Source organism: Pelophylax lessonae (assembly GCF_965119305.1).
Source record: "Pelophylax lessonae genome assembly, chromosome: 2".
Lineage (NCBI taxonomy): Eukaryota > Metazoa > Chordata > Amphibia > Anura > Ranidae > Pelophylax > Pelophylax lessonae.
This window is the reverse complement of record NC_138769.1, coordinates 612,412,415-612,438,481: the sequence shown is the minus strand read 5'-3', so window position 1 is coordinate 612,438,481 and position 26,067 is coordinate 612,412,415. Positions and strand designations below refer to the sequence as shown.

The 26,067-nt window shown below is 41.9% G+C and overlaps 1 protein-coding gene across 1 annotated transcript in view; it reads left to right on the top strand.

The window, feature by feature from the left end:
• The window catches only part of EXPH5 (exophilin 5), a 173,332-nt gene extending 147,587 nt beyond the window's left edge, over positions 1 to 25,745 (top strand). Inside the window, exons 4-6 of the mRNA XM_082244877.1 lie at positions 9,016 to 9,076; positions 12,179 to 12,299; positions 20,829 to 25,745. Coding sequence (XP_082101003.1) covers positions 9,016 to 9,076; positions 12,179 to 12,299; positions 20,829 to 25,180 — 4,534 coding nt within the window. The 3' untranslated portion in view covers positions 25,181 to 25,745. The remainder of the gene's footprint in view (positions 1 to 9,015; positions 9,077 to 12,178; positions 12,300 to 20,828) is intronic.
• Positions 25,746 to 26,067: the final 322 nt, after the last annotated feature.

The window sequence follows — 26,067 nt, the reverse complement described above, 5'->3', positions numbered from 1 at the left end:
TTTTATGTTTGATTGATTTTTAATTCAACAGTTTTATATATGCTATATTAAAGGTCAGATGCACCCAAATAGGCTAATTCTGCTTTCTTACTAGTAAGTAGAATCACTTGCTGCCTCCTGATATGTCCTGTTGATTTATCTGGACTAGTTACATAGGACTGTTACTGTACATAATTTATTCAGTGTCACCAGTTTAAACCGTGCTTTACAATTGTGGGAACCTATTTCAAACCGTAGAGCATTAGAGTCGGTTCACACTGGGGCGGCACGACTCTGTACTACTCTGTACTACTTCGGGGGCGACTTGTGCATTCTCATGCACCACGACTTCGGAGCGACTTGCATGGACTTCACATAATGGAAGTCTATGCAAGTCGCTCCGAGGTCGCTCCCGAAGTAGTACAGGACCTTTTTTCTAAGTCGGAGCGACTTGTGTCGCTCCTATTAGAATGGGTCCTGTAGCAGTCAATGGACCGCGAGGGAGCGCGACTTGTCAGGCTGACAAGTCATCTGACAAGTCGCGCTAGTGTGAATAGAGTCTTAGGTGTACGTTTAGTAAACTGAGAAGTTTTCTCTCAGTTCACTTCTCGGCAATTCTCAGAGAAAAATTATCAACTCTGGCACCCAGTTTAGGTGGTCGAGAACTTCAATTCCCAAAGGGTGATCAGAGGAGAATTTTTTTCTCTGAAAACGGCCGTGATCCCTGTATAACTGGGTGGACTGCCTGTAATCTCACGAGATTTTGTGAGATTACAGTGCCGCCAAGTTTTAAAAGTGAAACCAAAGTTTAAAAGCACTCGTAATGTCATGTTCTGACACATGAAAACTTACTGAATATCTATCGATCTATACACACACACACACACATACACACATATACAGTATACATACAGTGTATATACATATGTACATACAGTATATATATATATACACCAGTACATACAGTACATATATATATATATATATATATATATATATATATATATATATATATATACACACACCAGTACATACAGTGTGTGTATATATTGTGAGGGATTAGCTCGGTGGCGGGTGTGGATGACCCCTTGGGGGGGTGCGTTTTCCCAGAGAGGTAGCCGAGCAGAGGTTGAAAACAAGACTGATTTATTCATGCATTTTACTTCACACAATTGCAAGCGTCAAAACAGCCAAAATAAAATAAAAGACAAAATAAATCCTTGCCTCTGTGGGCGGCTACCTTCTCACAGCTGGAACCTACCTAAGAAGTCTTTCCAACCTACTGTTGGGCCGACACTGCTGATCCTACAGCAGACACTCAAATGTCCATTTGTTTGCTTTTCACACAGCACAAACATTGTCCATTGAACATGTCCCTTTGTTTTCTTTCACACAGCACATGTTCATTTATGACAGGATCCTTTACTCTTCAGATTCTTCACATGGAACACAGTTCATTTAACAGGTCCCTTTACTCTTCACACTCTTCACATGGAACACTTCTCTTCACACTCTTCACATGGAACACTTTGTCTTCTCACCTTTGAGACGTCTTCACTCGTGGTTACCCTCCTTAGCTTCACATCGCTTTAGGGGGTCTTCTCCCATGCTCACCAGCTTGTCGGGAGGTACACATCCGACTGTCCCCCTCTCCCAGCCCACACGGCGACAGGCGGCAGCAGTCCTTCTCCCATGCCCACACGGCGTCGGGAGGTACACGTATGTCTGTCCTCCTCTTCCCAGCTCACACAGCGACAGGAGGCAGCACTCAATAGATTTTCTCTGGACAAATTATAGAGTCCTTGATCTCCTCATTCTGAACAGCTGAATGGTTTTCAACTTCCTGCTGGCTCTCTCTGCAGCCAACACCCTATAGTATCAGTGAACTTTCAAAGCAGGTGGGAATGTGTCTCCTCTCAGTGACTACATTCCCAGATTTACCTGACTTCCTGTCACATACCCCCCCCTCTTGTTTCAACCCTAGGGTTGGGACACATATTTCCAGGCACGCATGTGTCAGGCACTGCTGACTCACTGATAAGCCTCCTATTATCCTCAAGCTTCCGGATGAAACTGTTTTGTCATCTTCATTGACAGATTTCTCATAAATGCCACACAGTTTGTCTCTCATCTCATATACACATTCTTCAACTGCATTTTTGGCATCATTTTGCTCCTTCTCGTTTCTGTCATCTTCATTGACAGCTTTCTCATAAATGTCAGACAGCTTGTCTCTCATAACCGTCTGTCCAATCCACCATGGAGGACCGTGATCCATAGGCAACTCAATTGGGCTAGTCTTAATGTCTTCAACATTCTTAAGACGCCTCTCTCTGCAATCCATAAATGTTTTCCACAAAACTTTGAGAACCTTTGCTTCACTAAGCTTTGTTCCAAGTAGGGACTCTTGACATCCCTCTGTGACTTGAGTTGCCTCTCCATACATCTGTACACAATCATTGACTTTTTGTTGTAAAAGGGAATGATCTTCCTTCTTGAGCTTTGCTTGCTCTAAGATGCTGTGCAGAGGATTTTCCAATTGAGACAACAGGCTGTCACACATTTCTTCAAAGTGACCCCTGTTCCTTTTCCCAGAGATATCAATATCATTCACCAAACATTTCATATTCATAGGCAGATCGGAAGCATTTGCACTCATCAACTTCTTAAACTTTTCGCCCTCCTGAGCGAGTCGCAGTAAAGGCCTACTATTTGATTTGATATTCAGTTTATATTTCTTGCCAAACTCTTCACAGAAGTAGTCAACCAGAACATCATCAACTTTCCTTACACCAACATAGGGGTTAAAGGCAACAACACAGTTGAACCCAGCGATCTGGGTGGTATCCATTATAGACCTCCTCTCTGCATCAGTGAAGAAGCATGGAACTGCAACACATTCTTTTACAGGTTTCTTCAATGCACTTTCTGCTGAACTATTTGACCGCTCAAGGTCACCTAGTTCTTTTTCTCTATCTGAATTCCACATGGAATGCATCTCAAGATCACGATCAAACTTCTGCCACCCGTCTTTCACCAGTTCCATTTTGGAAACACTCCCTGAAAGGCACTTATTCATTTGCTTCACGTTTTCACCAACAGCCTTAGTTTTCCCCACTAGGTTTTCAGCCTGAACTGAGAAATCATCACATTTCTTACTCAGCTCCTTTGTTTGCTGAAGCTCTAATGATACATTTTCCAATGCTTGAAGTTTTTGAAGGAACGGTTTATTCCAAAGGGGTGATTCAAGCCACATGTCATCACATTTCTGAGGCTCACTCAGGACAGACCCCAAAACACTGATCCTTTTAAAAACTGCATCAGGCACACTATCCCCTCTTTGGGACAGATCCTCTGTTGCCTGGAATTCCTCTTCCAGTTCCTGCAACGGAATCTTCATCTCTTCTACTTGCTGTTCTAAGGCTCGCTTAGACTTTTCTAGCTCCTGAACTCTTTTCACAACATCATCCTTGGAGCTGACCAATTCTTCCATTTCTGTACGCAGCTGTTTGTTAACACTTTCTAGTTCAGCCTTACACTCTAGAGCTTCCTCCAAAGAGCGAGCCAAGAACAGGGCTTTGCTCTCGTTATCACGCACCTCCGTTTCTGCACGGGCGCGTTCTTCTGCATATTTTGCAGACACAGTCTTCTCTTCACCAAGCATCTGATCAAACTTCTTTTTCACATCTTCAACACACTGTAATGAACCAACGCTTTCTTCCATGCGTTTTTTCATATCCGCTATCTGAGCTTGCAATGTTGCGACTTGCTCTGATAGGTTTTTCTTTGCTTCCGCCTCCTTTTTTAATTGTTCCAGGAAGCCATTTTTCTCATCTTCCATTTGTTTGAGCTTTGTGCTAAAACTCAGCCTTTGACACCTCTCTTCCTGTAAGAGTTCCTGCGTGTCTTGCAGCTGCGATTCCAAGATAGAAAAATCTTCCGCAATTTCTCTAGATTTGCTGTCTGCTTGAGAAAGCTGATTTGTAACATTGTCCAACTCAACCTGCAGTCGGTTTGCCTTCTCTGACAGCTTAGCACACAATCGGTCACCTTCTGACACCTTGACTTGCGATTCCAGAAGCTGTGCCTCTACTTTTTCCCTCTTATGTTCACAATCTCCTTTTCCCTGCATAAGAGCCTTCACCTCATTGGCTAGTTTCTGGGAATGAGACTGTAATTCTGCCACACAGGCTTCTTTCTCCTTTAACTGCTGCTGGAAACGTTGGGCTTCACCTTTCCAACTTTCACAGTCTGCACGTAATTCATCTACCACATTGCTCAAAGTGGTGAGCTCATACACAGTACTCAGTAATTTAGCCTCTCTTTCACTTTTCTCGTTGTCGCTGAGAGACAATGTCGCTTTCAGAGCAACATTCTGTTCCTGCGACTCCTGCAGGTCTATTTTTGTAACTTCCAAACACTGAAGACTTTTTTCCAGCTGATTACGCAACTCCAACATTTCACACATACTTTGCTTCTGCAAAGTCTGAATTTCAATTTCCTTTTCCATGAGGATGGTATCTTTCTCCTTTATAGTGTCTTGACATTTTTGCAACTCGACCAAAAGAAGAGCAGTGGATTCTTCCCACTGTAACACATGAGACTTGAGTAGTTCATTCATTTCCTGCAAGTTTCTATGCTCCATTTTAAGCAATTCCAAGGCTTGTTCCTTTTCTTCCATTTTGCAAGATCTCTTTTCCTGCACACACAGTTTGTGCAGTCACTTGCACCAGACACAACAAAGTTCATCAAATAATTTTGAGACCGCTGTCTCTTTAAAACACTTTTTTTTTTTTTTTTCTGTCAGGATCTTCTCTCCTGCACACATAGATTGTGCAATCTCATGCACCAGATAAAGTTCATCAAACATTTGCACTTCCTTGCAGGGATCTCTGCTTATGCCCACTGCATACCTCCACCATATGTGAGGGATTAGCTCGGTGGCGGGTGTGGATGACCCCTTGGGGGGGTGCGTTTTCCCAGAGAGGTAGCCGAGCAGAGGTTGAAAACAAGACTGATTTATTCATGCAATTTACTTCACACAATTGCAAGCGTCAAAACAGCCAAAATAAAATAAAAGACAAAATAAATCCTTGCCTCTGTGGGCGGCTACCTTCTCACAGCTGGAACCTACCTAAGAAGTCTTTCCAACCTACTGTTGGGCCGACACTGCTGATCCTACAGCAGACACTCAAATGTCCATTTGTTTGCTTTTCACACAGCACAAACATTGTCCATTGAACATGTCCCTTTGTTTTCTTTCACACAGCACATGTTCATTTATGACAGGATCCTTTACTCTTCAGATTCTTCACATGGAACACAGTTCATTTAACAGGTCCCTTTACTCTTCACACTCTTCACATGGAACACTTCTCTTCACACTCTTCACATGGAACACTTTGTCTTCTCACCTTTGAGACGTCTTCACTCGTGGTTACCCTCCTTAGCTTCACATCGCTTTAGGGGGTCTTCTCCCATGCTCACCAGCTTGTCGGGAGGTACACATCCGACTGTCCCCCTCTCCCAGCCCACACGGCGACAGGCGGCAGCAGTCCTTCTCCCATGCCCACACGGCGTCGGGAGGTACACGTATGTCTGTCCTCCTCTTCCCAGCTCACACAGCGACAGGAGGCAGCACTCAATAGATTTTCTCTGGACAAATTATAGAGTCCTTGATCTCCTCATTCTGAACAGCTGAATGGTTTTCAACTTCCTGCTGGCTCTCTCTGCAGCCAACACCCTATAGTATCAGTGAACTTTCAAAGCAGGTGGGAATGTGTCTCCTCTCAGTGACTACATTCCCAGATTTACCTGACTTCCTGTCACAATATGTATATATATATATATATATATATATATATATATATATATATATATATATATATATATACCAGTACATACCGTATATATATATGTATATATAGTATATGTATATATATATATATATATATATATATATACATACACCTATACATACATACCATATATACATATATATTTTTTATTTTTTTTATTTTGAACCCCCTGGTGCTGATATATAGGAAGAAAGAAGTCTTCTTCCTCTGATCACACAGCTTCTCCCCCTGATTCTCCACCTCTGAGCTGGAGAATCTGGAATGGAGATATTTCAGAATAACGGCTGTGTGATCTTCAGATCTCACTTTTCTAAACTGGCCGTTTGTGACAGAAACGGTCATGTACTGTGATGAGAAGAGAAGAACGTGTTCTCTGCTCCTCATCTCCGCAAACTAAACGGTAACTCATCAGAGATCAGTCGTGATCCTCAGGATCACGGCTTTTCTCTGCATATTAAAAGTACACCTTAGAGTGATTGTAAAAGATCACCTTGTAAAACAACCCATTCAGTTTACAAAATAAATGAAAGGAAAAACAGTTTTGCATAGATATAAAAAAAATTATAAATACTTTTTTTCCCTTTTTTATATATGATCACATTCTGTCTGTTCTCAGCTGCATAATAACTGGGGGAGGAGAAACAGCAGCTGTGCAGGGGGTGTGTGCCAGGACAAGTCTGGTCATTGGAGGATAGCAGGCTGAGCTCCCAGTATAGCTAGAGAACTGACCATGGTGTGTTCTGCTGCTTAGTGTGGTCAGTTTTTAATCATAAAGTAAGGGCACTAGCTGGAATGCCAGGGATTTCACATAAAAAAGCCACACAAAGAGAACAGGATACTTTTTCATACACGTACATGGTACAGCAGGCACATATAAGCAATATGAAATGTACGCTTTAAGGGTTTTATAAAGCAAAGTTCCAGTTCAACACATGGGTTTCCCCCACAGTGTTATTCAACATTTCTCTGCCACAAAAGTTCAACAAACTCTGGGCTTATACTTACAGCATTGTTGCCCTAGCCTCAATTCTCAGGCCCTTGTCTGTCTCCTCCAAATAGTCCTCTTAAACAAACTCATTGCGTGCACCTAGCAATGCTCGTGTACTGAATGTCAGGAGACTTCATCCTTCCCAAGTCTCTGCGAAACCTCCAAACTCCAGGTCCCAAACCAGATTTTATCAACTTCTAAGGGAACCGAAAATCAAGTTATTTGAGCCCCTGCAGATTTTGTAAGTTTGCCCACTTACAAATAAAAATGAAGGGCCTATTTCTATCATAGGTGTATTTCAAATGATAGAGAGAGAACAGTTGTCTCCTTCTCACCAAGCTTCTTACTGATGGTTTTGTAGCCCATTCCAGCCTTGTGCAGGTCTACAATCTTGTCCCACACGTCTTATGACAGCTCTTCGGTCTTACCCATGATGGTGAGGTTTGAACGGAAGAAAGATTCTGTGGACAGGTGTCTTTTATACACATAATGAGTTGTTGTTAGGAGCGCCTTCTTAAATTGACAGGACTAATCTGTGTACAACATGAGTACATACTGTAGCCAGCCTGTGGGAGCCAGAATTATTGTTGGTTGGTAGGGGATCAAATACTTATTTTACTCACTGAACTGCAACTCAATTTACAACAATGGTATTATGTCTTTATTCTGTATCTTTGGTTGATATTCTGTCTCTATCATTTAATATACACCTATGATAACAATTATAGACCCTTGATTTCTTTGTAAGTGGGCAAACTTACAAAATCTGCAGGGGATCAAATAGTAATTTTTCCCACTGTATTCCTTGTATTCATCCTGCATTTTCTAGCTAATGCTGTACAACATTCAAACAGCATGGAGGTAGTTGCGGTATGTTCTCTGTATCCCATAGTTCAAACCTATGCCTGTACTTTGCTTGCACATGTATTGCTATCACTATATAGACCTCCCTCCTGCATATCCATATTGAAGAGTTACACAAGAGCCTTTAGGCCCGGTTCACATTTGTGCGATTGCGGAGATCACATGTAATTCGGAGCGCACTGCTCCTAAATTACATGTGATCTCATGTGCGGTGCGAATTTCAGCCAGAATCGGATTGCATAGTGGTTCACACTAGTGTGATCCGATTCTGTGCGAACTTGCAGATCACACTGCGATATGCGATCGCAACTGGGGGTGTGGTTAACTTTTAATTGACACCCCCTGCGTATTGCATATGGCAGTGTGAACTGCCAGAGGTGCGGATGCGATGCGGGATAACGCTGCATATTTGCAGCGTTCCCGCATCGCAAAAATGTGAACCGGCACTTACTGTCTTGATGTGGACTTGCACTTCTGCAGATACTAAATTTCTGTTGCCCATTCATGTCACCATAATGGGTCACTGATTCACCTGTACACTGGCTTCTTCATTGGAGAATATTGTCCGTTACATGAACATATCATGTAGGACAGCATCCGCACCAAGCATGACACATAAGATTCAGTATATACCACGTTAGGTCTTTATTTTAGGAGAAATACTAGGTAGATTGAATGCTAAATTAACTTGCAGTAAAAACTACTTTGCATCTCTCTTCCCTCATCCTTTTTGTTTCTATCGCTCTCTTTTAGTCTGTACTACTAATTCTTGTCATCATGACCTCCTCTGTCCCCTTCTCTCCTCTTACCTGGTTACTGTTCACAAGGCTTCACTAATTTAGACATCATAATGTCAAAAACACGTGTGTGTATGAACTTGTGTAGTCGTGTTACAGCGATCAATAGGGATGGGCTCAGGCATGTTCGGATCTTAGTTCCAGCCCGCCTGAGCAATCCCCCCAGGAAGCCGTCACTGCACACCACCAATCATAGGCAGTGATGCATTTCCCGGCCCGCAGCTGCGCATACACACGCTGCTCATGATTGGTGCAGTGATGGCTTCCTAGCGGCAGCGGGATTACTCATGCGGGTTGGGACAGGGATCCAAAAACGCCTGAGCCCATCCCTAGTGATAAATACTCAAGATCTTAGAGCTCCACAGTGTTGTTCAACTCTGGAGGACATTTTTGGTGAATGTTTAGCATGGTGTTATGTAATTGCTTTGTACTATTTGATAAGGTTGGCTGGCTTTTGTTACACTGCTTTTTTCATACCAGGGTCTCGGTATATGAAAAAGTATCATAATAAGGTCTCTCTTCCTTGTAGATTCAACATCTTCTCAACCTTGACCCGGCCACCTTCAAACACTGAGCCAGTGAAAAAGAAGGTGGGTGAGATTGCTAGAGATTCTACCACAATTACATGAATTCCGTCCGGTGAAACACTTGTAACTGTCATTGTAGGCCTCACATATGAAGTGCTTTAAAGTAGAGGTGTTTCCGTTTCCTCCAAGTCTTCTCTTCACTAAGAAAATGGAAGGGCAACTTGTTGATAGGGAAAAAAACAGGGACATATCATCTTAGAGATGCTTCATACATATGGACCAGTATTGTAAGGTGGCTGATTTTACAGTTTGCTTTGTTTTAAAATGCCTCTCTGTCATTGATAGGCATTTCCATATTATAGGTGGGATTAGAGATCTAGATGTGAGACAGAAGGTATAGCCTACACCAGGGATCCTCAAACTACGGCCCTCCGGCTGTTGCAGAACTACACATCCCATGAGGCATTGTAAAACTCTGACATTCCCCAACATGACTAGGCATGATGGGAATTGAAGTTCCTCAACAACTGGAGGGCCACAGTTTGAAGACCCCTGGCCTACACTCTCAAAGGGAATCTGGCCACAGAGGACAGAGAGAAGGCGAAAGTGCTAAATAAATTCTTCTCTTCAGTTTTCACAAAAGAATTGGGGAGCTACACTAAAGCTATAGCTTGTAATGTTAAAATAAATAATACACCTCAGAAAGCAACCCCATGGTTAACAGAAGAACTAAACTTGAAAAAACTTAACATAAATAAATCACTGGGACCAGATTGCTTGCAACCGAGGGTTCTTAAAGAACTCAGCCAGGTAATAGCCAGACCATTGTTCTTGATCTTTATGGATAGTGTACAGACGGGTATGGTGCCAGCTGATTGGAAAAAAGCCAACGTGGTACCAATATTTAAAAAAGGGCCAAGATATCCCGGGGAATTACAGGCCAGTTAGCCTAACATCAGTAGTCTGCAAAATTTTGGAGGGGATGTTAAGGGATTATATACAAGACTATAGTAATAGAAACGCTATTAGTATTAATCAGCATGGATTCAAAATCATTCTTGCCAGACCAATCTATTAACCTTCTATGATGAAGTGAGTTGCCATCTAGATAAAAGAAGGCCTGTGGATGTTGTGTATCTGGACTTTGCAAAGGCATTTGACACAGTTCCCCACAAACGCTTACAGTACAAACTAGGATACGTAGTATGGACCATAGGGTGAGTATCTGGATAGAGAACTGGCTCCAGGGGCGAGTAAAGAGGGTGGTGATAAATGGGGAGTACTCAGAGTACTGAAGATGGAAAAGGACCTGGGGGTCCTAGTGGACAAAAGGCTTGGCAGTGGCATGCAATGCCAAGCCGCTGCAAGCAAAGCCAACAGAATACTGGGATGCATAAAAAAGGGGATTCACTCCAGAAATAAAGAGATTTTTCTCCCACGTTATAAGATTCTAGTCCGGCCACATCTTGAATATGCCATCCAGTTCTGGGCACTGGTCCTCAGAAAGGATGTGTTGGAACTGGAGAGAGTCCAGAGAAGGGCAACAAAGGGGAATGGATGACATCCGCTATGAGGAAAGACTACAAGCATTGAACTTATTCTCTCTGGAGAAGAGACGCTTGAGAGGGGATATGATATCAATGTACAAATACTGTACTGGTGACCATAGCATAAGGAACAAACTATTCAGAGTAAGGGAATACAATAAGACACGTGGCCACTCACTAAAACTAGAGGAAAAATGGTTTAACCTTAAACTATGTAAGGGGTTCTTTACTGTTAGAGCGGTAAGGATGTGGAATTCTCTTCCACAAGCAGTCATATCAGCAGGGAGCATTGATAGTTTTTATTAGACGGGCACCTTAACAGTCACAACATACAGGGATATACAATGTATGGTTAGCAGCAAACACACACACACATTATAGGTTGAACTGGATGGACTGATGTCTTTTTTTCAACCTCACTAACTTTGTAACTATATAACAAGGCAAAAAAAACAGAACAGTTGCCCGAAAGCAGTGGAGTTCAGTAGGGCTTACAGCCATTATTTGGGGTATATAAATACATAACAGACATAGACACTCTTACTATATCAATTTATTCTGCCTTATATTGGTGAATGATATGTCTATAAAGAAGGATCTTGGTGAATAATACATCCACTTCAGCTCCAGGCTTTTTCTGACACTTTTTATTTACATGTAACAATTAGTATTTTTTGCTCGAAAATTACCTAGAACCTCCAAACATATATTTTTTAAAAGCAGAGGCCCTAGAAAAGAAATTGGTGGGTTTTTGCTATTTTTTAATATCGCACTGTATTTGTGCAGCAATTTTTCAAATGCATTTTTTTGGGGAAAAAAATATATATATTTTTTTTAATTTTAATGAAAAAGAAACGCAAAACATGACCCAATTTTTTGAAAAATATAAAAGATGTTACAGCAAGATACCAAACATGTCAATTGCGCACACCCATGCAACGGCGACAAACGCCATACATTTTACTATCCATAGGCTACGAATTAAAAGCTTTTATAGGTTATCACTTCAGACTTAGAGAAGGTCTGGTGCTAGAATTACTACCCATGATCTGACCTTCACAGTGATACCTTATGTGATGGACAATCGCTGTTTGCGTGTGTGCGTGACTGGCACATGCATTAGCCTTTGTGCAGGGGGGGGGGGGGGCATTTAAAAGTTTGTTTTTTTTTTATTTTAATAAGTTCTTACACTTTTGCAATTTTATCTTTTTTTTGTATCACCTTTTATTGCTTTCACAAGGAATGTAAACATCCTTGTGACAGGTGCTCTTTGTGGAGAGATCTGGAGTCTATAAGACTATGGTGCCTAAATATTATGGTTAGGTTCACCATCTGATTTTGATCCATTTTTGGGTGCAATTATGTACTGCATCTTGGATGTGGCTTGCATATTGTATGGGACCAAAATCGCTGGAATGGCACCAAAGTAGTAAAGGAACCTTTTCCAAAATCATGCCATTCTGAGTTGCATTGATGTGAACGGGCACCATTAAATACAATGGGATTTCCAGTGTCATGCGATTCTGTGCGACTGTCGCATCTGAAATTGCACTAGGGTGAACAGAGCCTAAATTGTGGACTTATTTCTCATTTTTCCTTTTATATTCCTCTGTTGCAGTTTGAAATCTACCAATCAGCAAGAAGCGTAAAACAGATTGCTAGCTTTTTTGAGTCCCATCATAAAAAGGCGAATCAAAAGATCTCAACTGATGTGCAGCTGCAGAGAGAAGCTTTCCAAGGTAAGGAAAAGGCTTTTTAACATATATTGTTTTAACCTCTTCCCCCCAACGCCCGCCACCTTTTTACTGTGGCAGTGCGGCCCTCCTGCGGAAACGATGCCAGCTGGGGGCGAGCTGGCATCGCGCTCCCGCCCCCACTCGGCAGTGGGGAAGCCGATGCGCAGGGCAGGCAGCTCCGATTGCCGCCTAACACCCGCGATCGCTCCCTGCTGAGAGAGAAGAACGGTCACTGACTGTTCTTCTCCCTGGATTGATCACAGAGCGCCTGTGACCCTTCTATATAGGAACACAGGTCTCTATGATCATTTCGCAAGCCACGCCCCCGACAGTTAGAATCACTCCCCTAGGCTCACGTTTAACCCCTTGATCACCCACAATGGTAACCCCTTCCCTGCCAGTGTCATTATTACAGTAACAGTGCATATTTTTAGCACTGATTACTGTAGTAATGTCACTGGACCCCCCAAAAGTGTCAAAAATCTCAGTCAGGTATCCGATCTGTCCGCTGCAATATCGCAGTCCCGCTAAAGATCGCAGATCGCCGCCATTACTAGTAAAAAAATAAAAATGACAAATCTTTCCCGTAGTTAGTAGACGCAATAACTTTTGCGCAAACCAATCAAAATACGCTTATTGCAATTCGTTTTTTTTACCAAAAATATGTAGCAGAAAACAAATTGGCCCAAAATGTTAAAAAATTTTGATTTTTACATTTTTTTTTTTGAGAATGTTATATAGCAGAAGTGAAAAATATTGTTTTTTTTTTCAGAATTGTCGCTCTTTGTTTATAGCACAAAAAATAAAAATTTGCACAGGTGATCAAATACCACCAAAAGAAAGCTCTATTTCTGGGGAAAAAAGGACATTAATTTTATTTGTGCACAGTGTTGCACGACCGCGCAATTGTCCGTTAAAATAATGCAGTGCCGAATCGCAAAATATGGCCTGGTCATTAAGGGGGAAAATCTTTTCCGGTCCAGAAGTGGTTAAAGAAAGTTGTTATGCGTTAGAAAAGAGGACACTGAAAAAACTGGAAATCATTTATTTTACACCAAACCAGAAAAATCAGCTTGTAACTGCTTAGAGCATGCTTATAAATTTGAACAGCTTCCAGGGATAATGCTGCTAAGCAATTTTCACACAACATTATCTTCGGACTTCCACCCTCTGGGAAAATGACAATCCTGGCTTCTAAAATATTTTTTCCAAATCTTTTTATTGAAAGTTTTATCATTTACAGATTTTTACAACCGAGGTAAACTAAGGGCAGTTGTCCTCAACCAGTCAATATTGAACACTGTTAATTAAAAAAAACAAGATAGTGTGAACATTTGGAAAAGTTAAAAGCCAGCCATAGATAGTTAGAATCCTGGCAGGTCCCTGCTGAATTAGGTCAGATATGAACCATCTATGGGCAGGCTGACCGTACCCAAGTTGATCCATCTGACCAGCATGTCAGATTTTTACACGCGATTATTGCCGCTAGCAGTAATCACTGTGTTCTCCCGGCAAGGATCCCGCGCCATGGTTGCAGGAAAGACAATCGCATCATTTCCTGCCTTAAAGTGTTACTAAACCCAGGAGCCTGCATTCACATATCTGGTCTCCCACAGTACACAGAACATGAAAATGCATTCATTTTAGGAAATGTAAACTGCTAAATATCTTTTCTCAGCAGTATATAGCAGTCTTGTCACTTCTATCAGTGTCAGCCAAGCACTAGTTAAAGGTTGTAGGAGGAGTTTTCACTAGGGATCGACCGATTATCGGCAAAGCCAATATATCAAGGGCCGATATGTACTTTCCCCGATATATCGGAAATTGGCCCCGGAGGTTGCCAATATTGCTGATATTTCGGGAAAGTGCTTCTACCGGAGTGATGCCTGCAGCTAGTCCATAGCGTCCATAGCCAACGGTCGGCTGTCTTGTAATGACAACTGATGCGGCTCAGAAGCCCTCCCCTCCCGCGGCTCGCCCGGGTCTCCGTCCCAACGCGAGACTTGGGCAACCAGCCCACACGGCCACCGAAGACCCGATCAAAGCCTCATTCAGGTCTGAATGGGTCTCCATGCAAAAACCCGGAGGTGATGTCATGACATCACTTCCGGAAGTTCCGGGTACTGGAGCCAGAAAAAAAATGACTGCATTCAAAACAGCCAAATTTGGCATTTTGAATGCTTTTTAGTGCAGAAGAGGGGTTTGGGGTCCTTTAGACCCCCCAGATCCCTCCACAAGAGTACCTGTAAAGTAAAAATATCAGCCCGATACGCGATGACCAAAATATCGGTATCAGCAATGAAAAAACGAGATATTTGTCGATCACTAGTTTTCACACTGCACTGAGCTGTCCTATCAGGATGCAGGACCCCTGACTCTCTGTCTGGACAGTGCTGATTGGCCCTCTGCTGATCACATGCACTCTCCCAAGAAAAAAAAAACAAAACAAACTCTCTAGCAATTCACACCAAACTGAGCATGTGCAGCCTGACTCCAAAGGCTCTTTCTTATCTGAACATGTTTTGGAGTCAGTGGAAGAGGAGGATCTGTGCATACAGGATCAAACAGCCTTTTTACACAATGCAGAGTATTAACCCCTTAGGTTCCACAGTGAGTATACCAAGCATGCTTTACTGCATATACAAACTGATTTTACTGTTGTGAGTTCAGTAACACTTTAGGCTGTTAAGCAGTGTTAAAGCTGAACTCTGGGCAGAGAGAAGAAACACAATATAATGTGCTTGTAAATGAATTTAATAATAATAAAATGAACCAAATCTTCCTTGACCTGAACCTCCCGCCATCCATTACAAAGCAGCCCTCAGACTTGGAGAAGTAGGGGCAGCAGTAGAAGCCAACAGGATAAGAGAGCAGAAGAAACAGAGTTGATCACTTATTTGTGCGTTGCTGCTCCATTATTCTTCAATCCGCACGCTGTAGGTGTGGAGATTATTATAATGTTTTCTTTCAAGTGTACCATAGTCCTCCTTGTCTTACACTCACCTGCCACTGATTCAGCAAAACATAGACAATGAGGCCAAATTTTCCCAGCCGACCCATATGTTCCTATGGAGAATTAAGCCTTGTACATACGATGAGATGTTGATTTTTTGCATGCTAGTCTCATATTGAAAACCAATTGCTTATTAGACCCGGTTCACACTGATGCGAGTGCCGGGTTCGCATGTAATGTCGGAGCGCACTGCTCTGACATTACATGCGATCAGCTGTGCGGTGCGAGTTTAGCCATACAGTTTGTATGGCTAAATTCGCATCGCACCCGGTGCAAACACGCACAGGAGGCATTTTTGCAGCCGCATCAGGATCGGATCGCACAGCGGTTCACACTTGTGCGATCCCATCCTGTGCGAACTGCACGATCGCACTGCGATATGCGATCAAACTGGGGGTGTCGTTAAGATTACATTGACACCCCCAGCGTATCGCATATGGCAGTGTGAACTGCCGGGGGTGCGTGTGCGATGCGGGAAAAGGCTGCGAATTCGCAGCCTTCCCGCATCGCAATAGTGTGACCCGAGCCTTAAAGTTACGAAAATTCTCATACGACCGAATACAACTTCGGAAGTGATGTAATGTGTTGTATCGGATTGTAATGTATTCTTTAATTTCTGAGCGTGGGTGGTCCTGGTCGTCTGATTTTTTTTGGACGAATACTGTACTGATTAAACAAAAATCGTTCATTCTGCCATCTTATGAGAAGAATTTTCGTGTTTGTCCCTCTGGATAAATTCTGATAAATTGTCATTAACCGCTCGCGAAAGATGTGTACTACTGATCAGATTATCATACGATTGCTTTGAAAGCGGTAATTTTGGTCGGATTTTTCTCATTGTGTGTACTAGGCATTAGTCTAAAGTGTGATCAAAAAGGCTGAAGAACCCTTGGGCCAAATTGGAGATATTTTGCTGGTTTGGTGCTGAGTGAAGGGCTGTGGGTGCAGTTTTACCCTTGGAACAAAGTAATGTCACATTTCTGGCTGTGCTGTATGGTAGAGGTGTATTAAGTACAAAATTGGCCCCTACAGAATAACACATCCTTAGGCAGATTTGCTCACATGTGTATTTTGAGGTTTGCCTGGAATTCAGCTTTAAAGTGTTACTAAACCCAGGACCCTGCATTCACTATATCTGGTCTCTAACAGTGTACAGAACATGGAAATTCAACTATTTTGGAAAATATAAACTGATACATACCTTTTCCCATCAACAGTATATAGCAGTCTTGTGACTTCTATCAGTGTCTGGTTAAAGTTTGTAGGAGGTGTTTTCATTCTCCCATGAATGTCCTATAAGGATGCAGGACCCCTGACTTTCAGTCTAGGCAGTGCTGATTGGCCCTCTGCTGAACACATGCACCCTCCCAAGCAGGGATGGGACAAAGGGTTGACAGGAGGTGCAGCTCCCCTGGGCACTGTGGTATCATGTGAGGTTTGGGGGCATCCAGGGCCGGGACAAGGGGTGGGCAGGAGGGACAGCTGCCCTGGGCACTGTGGTATCATGTGAGGTTTGGGGGCATCCAGGGCCGGGACAAGGGGTGGGCAAGAGGGGAAGCTGCCCTGGGCACTGTGGTATCATGTGAGGTTTGGGGGCATCCAGGGCCAGGACAAGGGATGGGAAGGATGGGCAGCTGCCCTGGGCACTGTGGTATCGTGTGAGGTTTGGGGGCATCCTGGGCTGGGACAAGGGGTGGGAAGGAGGGGAAGCTGCCCTGGGCACTGTGGTATCGTGTGAGGTTTGGGGGCATCCAGGGCTGGGACAAGGGGTGGGCAGGAGGGGAAGCTTCCCTGGGCACTGTGGTATCATATGAAGTTTGGGGGCATCCTGGGCTAGGACAAGGGGTGGGCAGGAGGGGAAGCTTCCCTGGGCACTGTGGTATCGTGAGGTTTGGAGGCATCCAGGGCCAGGACAAGGGGTGGGCATGAGGGGCTGTTGTCCTGAACCTAAACCTAAGGGAAGGGAGGGGGGCACAGTTTGGCATCTTTGCCCTGGGCACTGGATGGTTTTGTCTTGGCACTGCTCTCAAGAAAAAAAAAACTCTTTAGCAGTACACACCTAACCGAGCATGTGCAGCTTGTCCCCAAGCTCTGTACTATCAGGAAATGATTGGGGGACATAGAAGAAGGGGAGGATCAGAGGAGATGGGATCAAACAGCCTTTTTACACACTGCAGAGGATTAACCCCTTAGGTTCCACAGTGAGTATAACAAGCATGCTTTGACTGCATATACAGAGTGCTTTTACTGTTGTGAGTTTAGTAACACTTTAATAGTTGCTTGCACACTTTTTTTTTTTGTAATTTTCCATCACATCTCCACTTTTTTCTGTAAAGATACGATTAATGATATCAGTTGCATTCAATGAAGAAAATAGTGCGTATTTTGCATTTGCAGTTCCTGCGTGATTTTTGTAATTCTCTGCCTCTGCAAATCCAGGCTCTGTGTTAGAATTGGTAAATATAGTACAAAAGCAATATTATGACAGTGACTCATACATTCCTTTTTATCTAGGTTAGTCTAGGAGGGACTGCTGTCCCATTAAAATAGAAGCTGAACGGCAACAAATAAAAATGTTTTCTGCAGTGCTGAGCATGGAAAGCACAACTCAGTGACTGTGGGGTGTGTAACATTCTGTATTCTGTGTTTAATGACCAGTGATTTATATCATCATCACACCAACATAATTATTTTCACGTTTTCTTTTCCTTGGCTGCTCATTCTTTTATTACACATCGGGGATTGTTTTCATTTTTTTTTTTTTTTTACATTTTGGGTGTTGGGTGGTTACGTGTACTGTGATTAAAACTTGAACTTGCCAGTACAGCTTCAGATCCAGCAGTATTATCGTCCATTGTGCCAGCCTTATTAGCAGGGCTGCTAGTAGAATTCATGGGGCCCCATATTAAGGTGACCAGATTTTTTAAATTAAATCAGGGGACATATTTTTTTTTTTTACTAGCAATGGCAGCAATCAGCAACTTATTGATCGTGATATTGTGGCAGACAAATCAGACACTAAGTGACACTTTAAAACTTTGCGGGAACAAGTGACACCAATACAGTGATCAGTGCTAAAAATATGCACTGTCACTGTACTAATGACACTGCCTGGGAAGGGGTTAAATGTGTGCCTAACAAGTGTTTTCTGACTGAAGGGGAGGTGCTTTTACTAGGGGAAGGCATAGATCCCTGTCCCTGCTTTGCAGGAACACAGGATCAATGTCTTCCATACTACCACCCTTCTGCCTGTGTACAGAACAATTGGTGGGCACCGGCAGATATGGAGTCTGCCGGACTCCCTGATCGACTCTGATACCCAGAAATGCAGGATCATGTATATATACATGATCCTGTGCAGCGCGACCCCCCTGTAGCAGTAAATCTGCTATGGGGCGGTCGGCAACTGGTTACGATCATCAGCATTATGATAACACACAGGCAGGGGGCGCTCTATCATGGCTCTGGCTGGCAGTGCACTGTCACAGTGTCACATAACATGGCTGCTCAGTGCTCATTTTGTTAACTTATGACCAATAATTTAATAAAATGAGCACCCAGCAGCCATGTTATGTGACACTGTGACAGTGCACTGCCAGCCAGAGCCATGATAGAGTGCCTGCTGCCTATGAGTTATACCATCCATGATGCCAAAGAGATAGACGAAGTGCAATGTAGTCTATTCACAGTCATCCCCAAAGCACACCTGTGTTGAGGCCTTGAAGGCACTGGCAGCCCCACAAGCGGATCCGCCTCATAGCCCCTCAAGTCTCATTCTCCGGACCCTGGCTACTAATGGGTGGGGACTGGGAGGGGAGAAAGATCACTCTAATGGGAAAGGCAAGGAGATAGGCAGGCAGGCGGAGGGCCAGAACTTGAGCCAAGGCAGAAGAACATGTGAGCTGGAACAGAATGGGCACACGCCCGAAACTGAAGAATTAGCCCTTTGGCACAATAGATCCCCCTCAGCTCTGCACTCTCTGGATTCTCAGGCAACACCCCCAGACATCCGCTTCCTCAGACAGGAGGAGAGACAGCCGCACTCTCCCTCCTGGGACTCTGCTCCCTCCCAAGACACCAGGTCACACACTTCCACTCAAACTTATACCTACTCCCAGAATCCTTTGCAGCATAATCTGCCTTCTGGGGTAGTTACAAGCCTGGATGTGTCCCCTGACTGGACTTCCCATACTGCCCTATGAGAAGCCTCTCACAGGAGCCAGTGGGGATACTTCTCCCCTCAGCAGGCACATCTGGAAGATCTGACACCCTGGCTAGATAAATCACAGCCCTGCTGTTAAGCAGACAAGGCCCACTATAGTTTTACCTAGCACCTATTTGTAGGGTGCTACACACATATATATATATATATATACAAAAGTGTCTGGCTACCACTATAAATTAGGTGTTTTCAGTAAAGGGTACTGCATATAAATAGAGGCCAAATACAGAATGATTCTATGTACAATTATATTGTCAATCATTTTACTGTCTAGGAGAAAAATATTATTGGAAGATTAAAAAGATTGCTCGATGTGCCATACATTTAATCTATTTTTCCATCCAGACCTATCAGAGCAATTTTGATAAAATTGATCGATTTTAGTTAAAATGAATCTATGATACAGTATGCGTCTTTTTGATAATTCATAGATTTGATCATATTGTCAGATAAGAATGCAGATTGAGGGCTAGGTCTTGTTATTCATCATCAGTGCCTGATCTCATAAATACTCTTGTGGCTGGATGGGCACAAATTCCCACAGACAACTTTCAAAAATCTTGTGGAAAGACTTTCCAGAAGAGTGGAGGATGTTATATCCCTAAGGATGAGGGAAACAACATAAAAATGCTCATGGTTTTCTAATGGGATGTTCAATAGCTTATATACTGTAAATGTTATCTGACTTGCATGGATATAGTTAGAGCAGTGAAGCAAAGTCAGTGCACAGCCCTGTGTTTAAAATATGGCTTAACAATTGCACTTAAAAACTATAAACCAAATCAGGTTTCTTTTACACCTTAAAGATAGTCTTTAAAAAAATAAAAAATAAAAACCAACAGGCACATACCTGCCAAGCCTTAAAAAATCTGCCTTTATGGCAAAATCCCTGGCTAGTATGTCAGGGAAAACATCAGCACTTCCCTGAGAGTGAAGCTTGGCCGCTGCTTCATGAATATTTCCTTTGGCAGTACTACATGGCAATGGGATAATTTGAATGTAAGCAGTACAAGAGGTAGTGGCATACTCAGACGCTACCTGAAAGTGCTGAGGATTTGCCTGTAAGAAAGGCTGTGCAAACAGGAATGTAGAGGGTATTCCTAGGTGCCATTACTGTAAAACTATAACAGTTTTTTCTTTTTCTTTTCTAATCACAGGGTCTCTTTAACATAAGCTTGTCTTAGTTACATTAGCTGAATGACAAACATATCTAAAAAAATGCTTAAGACTATAGATGCTCTCTAAATGTTAATAAAGTATTTTGGTAGGATGCACATTAACCATTTTGTATATTTAGTTTTAGGAGATCTGGACCAAAAACTTGCCCAAGAACAAAGTTACAGCAACCCGTTGAGGACTAATATAGCATCAACTTATAAATACGGCAATACATACAGCACTGAAAGCTTGCACCACCATGCATCAGACTCAAGGAAAGACTACAGCACTTTATCCTCTCATAATGGAAGAAGAAAAGTCTCTTTGGGAGAAACACATACCACCCACGCCACATACCAGCCAAGGAGGTTTTATGAAATGTACTCAATCAGGCATCAATCAGCTTCGCACTCAGAGGCTTACAAGAGTATCTATGATAACAGCCCCTCTCTGTGTTCTGACACCCACCGTAAACCACCAGGTTTTCTACCCATCTCTGGGAAATTTTCTTCAAGCAGTTTGGATCTTCCATCAGTGAGCTTAAAACAAGAGAGAATAAAACAGCACAAGCCAAGGAGGATACCCATCACCTCAATTAGATGGAATACATCATCAACCTCTAGCCAGCCTGAGGTCCCTGGAAGACCGTTCCGAACACAGTCTGCTCTGGATCTTACAAAAATCGGGAACACTTCTCCGCAAAATCGAATATTTGATCTTTACAAATCCAACAGAGTTTCTTCATCGGGCTCTAATGATTTCCATAATGTCAACAATAAATTTGACTTTACAGGAAGATCATCTCAAAACCGTTCAGATCAATGCCCTACTGGATATCACACAACAGACTGTGGTGGCCCTGGATCCATACCCAAATTTGGGACGCAAACTAACAGCCGCTGGGTGGAAGAGAACAAGGAAAATTCTTTTACATTAAACAAAGTCACAAGCCAACAACCTTCTTGTGCTAAGACTAAAACAGACCAGGATACAGAACCTATGGAAGTTTTACATGAACATCCAGCTTTAGATCATGTTTGTAACTTACAGGATCAAGTTGCAGAATTTAGTATCACAAGCAATATATCTGATCTACATGCATTGAATTCAGAAACAGAGAACATCTCTCCTAAATCAGAAATGTCAACAGTAGACATTGAACCTTGTAGAGAGAATTTGGATGTAGGTCAGAACATTCCAGTAGACTTCATAATGACACCTAAAATTGAAAAAAACAAAACTAAAGAACCTGTCAAGACAAATTCTGGTGGCCTATCAGAATTGGAGCCCATGGAAGTTGATGTTTCAAAGGCTTCACTTCCATCTACAGTGAATTTTTCATCCACTGCTGAAGACTTGGGAATATTTGGCAACAGTGATCAAAAAGACATTTCTCTTCTAACTCTACAAAAACATTCATCTTATACTGGACCTTTGTTCACTAACCAGGACAAAGCAAAGTTTTCATTTCAAAGTTCTAAACATTCATTTGAACCTAATAATATAAAGAAAGATTATTCTCCTTTTACAAATGTGTTTACATCTTCAAAACCCATTAGTGGGAGTGATACAACTTCAAAAAACATCTTCACTGATATTTCTGAAAGTCCTTTAATGCTGAACTCAAGAAGGGGTTCAAAGGACAATACCTTAGAAGGGTATAGGTCTGATATGCTAAAGCACCAGAAAAGAAATGCATCTTCACTTCCAGATTTAATTGATAAGAAAAATGAGCTATGCTGTTACACAGATGACAGTTCTCCAACAATCAAAAATTGCTCCTTAACCACTGTGTCCAACACAAAACTGTCTGATAAAACACATATAATGCGTTTAGGAAACCACTTCGGTTCCCAGAATTTCAGAAGCCAGATGGAAGATTTAAACTTAATAACTTTGGATTCTTTAGAAACATTAAATGCATGTTCTTTTGATCCAGGGATTGACAAAACATCAAAAGAAAAAGATATCCCATTACTGGAAAGGGTATCCTTCTTGACCGACACTGTAACAGAAATTGATGGTACGAAAGCCTTACATATGCCAGAGACTGATCCTCCTAATTTAGACATATATCAAAGGTATAAAGCATTGTATGTTAATAGTCGGCCAAAAATTGTCCAGCGTGGAGCTGATACAAATAATAATAGACCATTTCCCAAAACAGTACAAACTCCTGAGGAACTTGGTGAAGCTGATGGATCAAATAGTGTGTTTATTTCAGTAACAAATCAACAAAACATTGATCGAGGAGCACAAGATGTAGAAACTGTAAAGGAAATTTCCCAAAACTTTAACCCTTTGATTCCACCAAGAACTAACAAGATAACTGAAATCAATGAGCAACCCAGAATTCAAAGCATAACTGTCATTCCCAGCAGGCAGATTGTAGAGGAGCATTTACAAAAAAAGGACGATACAGATAAAAAGTCCTCAAACATTCTGAAAAAGCAGTTGCTTCTTGCACCAGAGCCATACAAAAAGAGTGGTAATACCAAAGAGGACACCAACCCACCATTTTCTGGAGGTGGGCTGAAACCAAACATTTATACTTGTGAAAGTCTGTCTGATGATATCAGGTCTGTTGAAATCAACCCCATTTCTGAAATTCAACAGACATCTAAAACATATACGTCTGAAGAAATAACAGAAAGAACTCAAATTTATGAAACGTGTTATACAGATTCCTCAAAGCCTGATGTTGATACTGTTGAATATCATAAGGTTGTTTCAATCTATTACACCTTACCTCGTAAATATTCTAAAAGATGGTCAGATGTATCCCAAAACAACTTAAAAAACATTGATCAGACTCTTGAAACTAGTCGAGCTCCAAGTGCTCTTTTGGAGAACATATTAAACAGGTGCTCAAAAGCTGAAGAAAACCATGACTTCAGTTACCAAAATAAGGGGAAAACATCCCTGTCCCATTGCACTTCTGAAAATGCATTGACCAAAGAACTGGATTCAGGAGAAACTCCTTTAAGCCAACAGCATCTTTTAAATTTTAATCTCATTCCTTTGCAAACAAATCTAATAAATAAGAATAACACACCCTTTCCTGGTGAAGAAACGACTGCAACAGATTTCATTTCGACAGACCAGTTCAGTTTGGAGGACCAGTTTAGTTCTATGCATATCTCTCCTAGTGGTTGTGAGCACAGAGGTAATGACTTTCAGACACAGAGAAATACCAAAAACAGAAATGAATATAGTCCTACAAGGACTTCACCCCGGTATAACCAAAATACTTACTACACTTTACCAAATAGGAAATGTAATCTCCAGGATTTAGAGAGAAGTATTCTTGAGAATGATGTTGCTATGGCACGTGACAGATGTAACCTACATCCTGGAAGAGAAAAAACATTTCCTATAACTCCAGAATTCCAGGATGTCAGGTTATCACCAACGTACGATAATCGTAATTTTACTGGAGATTGCAATTCAATTGACTATCAGGAAAGCCAAGTGAATAATATCCATAATTGTTTGGAAAAAGAAGACCGTTTGTGCGATAAAGATTCCTTTGGAGGCGGAGTAATTTACAGAGAAGATATTCCATCACTCTATAAATCAAAAAGTTTAAATAGACGTGAATCACACCATGCAAGAGACACCTCAACAAGCATGGAAACCAAACTCAGTCCACAGTCTCAAAGCCAGCCTTATGTTACTAGACCATCTTACAACTCTGAGTTTGTCCAGAAGAAAATGAAACCTATAAATGCCAAAAAGTTTACATTTTCCTTTGACAACAATGGACAAAGAGAAAACAGCAACTCTCGATCAAGTGAATCATTTGGTGAATGTATTGGGCAGTCTGATGTTGATTCACCATCTGTATTCTATTCACCAAAGGACAAATCACATGCAGACAGACATTATTATGGACAGGAAAGCCTAGCTGAGGGCAGAACCTCTCAATCTTCCAATATGTATCGCTCCAAAAGTTTGAAAAGCTTCAATCATGATTACAAAGAGGAAGAGGTTGAGGTCAGAAGAAAAAGTGATGAAAATTTTTCTTCGAAAAGTTATGGTGGGAATATGAAAGGCAGAAGTCCTTCAGGCATGTACTGTGGCAATGGCACACTTAACAGGAGACATTCAGCTGAGATTATTGATGAGAATGATAATTGGCCAGATAGCAGTATGGGCGATGAAAAAACCCCTGTGTATACTGCTAAGGCTGTTGACTATGGAATTTTTGGAAAGGAGCAACAGGAAGCACTTTTAAACAATGTAAAGAGATCACTTACTGAAGGCAGGTTATGGAGGCCAAGTTTTCTAAAAAATCCAAACTCCTTGAGGTATGAGGAACATTATACTTCTCAGGAATCTGATCAAACAGGCTGTAAGCCTGATGATGATCTGAAAGGGACTCTAAACATATATGAGAGTGTTGTCTCTCCCAATTCAGAATCTGAAACTGATACAACAACTGATGATGAATATTACTTGAATGAAAATGACAAAGAATCTGAATTGTGAAGTCCTTCAGGATTAGAACCAAGACAGTATTGCTGCTTTTTCAGAATATACACTGGCTTTACATTAAAATATGTGTAAAATAATTATTTTGATAGAGTAACATTTTGACAATAATTTGTTTTTTTAAAGTGCAATATAGAGGGTAGCTTCTTCTGAATACCATCTGCATATTTATAATTCAGGATATTTATAACCCATAGAGTGCCAGCTATGGTTTTAGGTTTCAGAAGGATAAGTGAAAGAAATATGAAAGTATCAACCCCATCACTGTTATCTGCACATTTTAAGGAGCCCTGCCATGCGCTTTTTCCAGCAGGTCCCTCTACCTGTGCTGGTGAATGGCAAAACCTGAAATACACACAATTAAAGGGACTTGACCGCAGTACTTTTCCACAATGGACTTTGTAACTGAAGCATCACAGAAGATACTTAATTTGACTATGTACTATAACGTTTACATAACATTCACCCAAATGCCCTCTATGTAAACCCATTTGGTGGAGATATCCTTTAAAAGGATGAAGTGTACCCCTTACTGACACAACTTACTTAACATGATGGCAGCCATCATGTTAAGTAACATGTAAAGGAACACAGCAGGACGCCAGGTTAGTGTGGAGTGAAAACACAAAACTTTATTCAATAGCACACTTACATGGAAGTATCCTGTGAATTGCTCAAGTGGCGGAAGCAGGGTGCAGGAACAGCTATCAGCAGTCTGGATGGACTGGCGGTGCCTGCAGGGCATAGACAGGAACTCGCAAGATGGAGGTTTGGTGGCATCTCACAGCCCTTGCTAACACCACTAAACAGGAGACACTGACAGATAGGAGGGGTGAATAGCTCATATACAGTCTGAGCTCTATTTTTAGGCTGTTCCTTTTTAT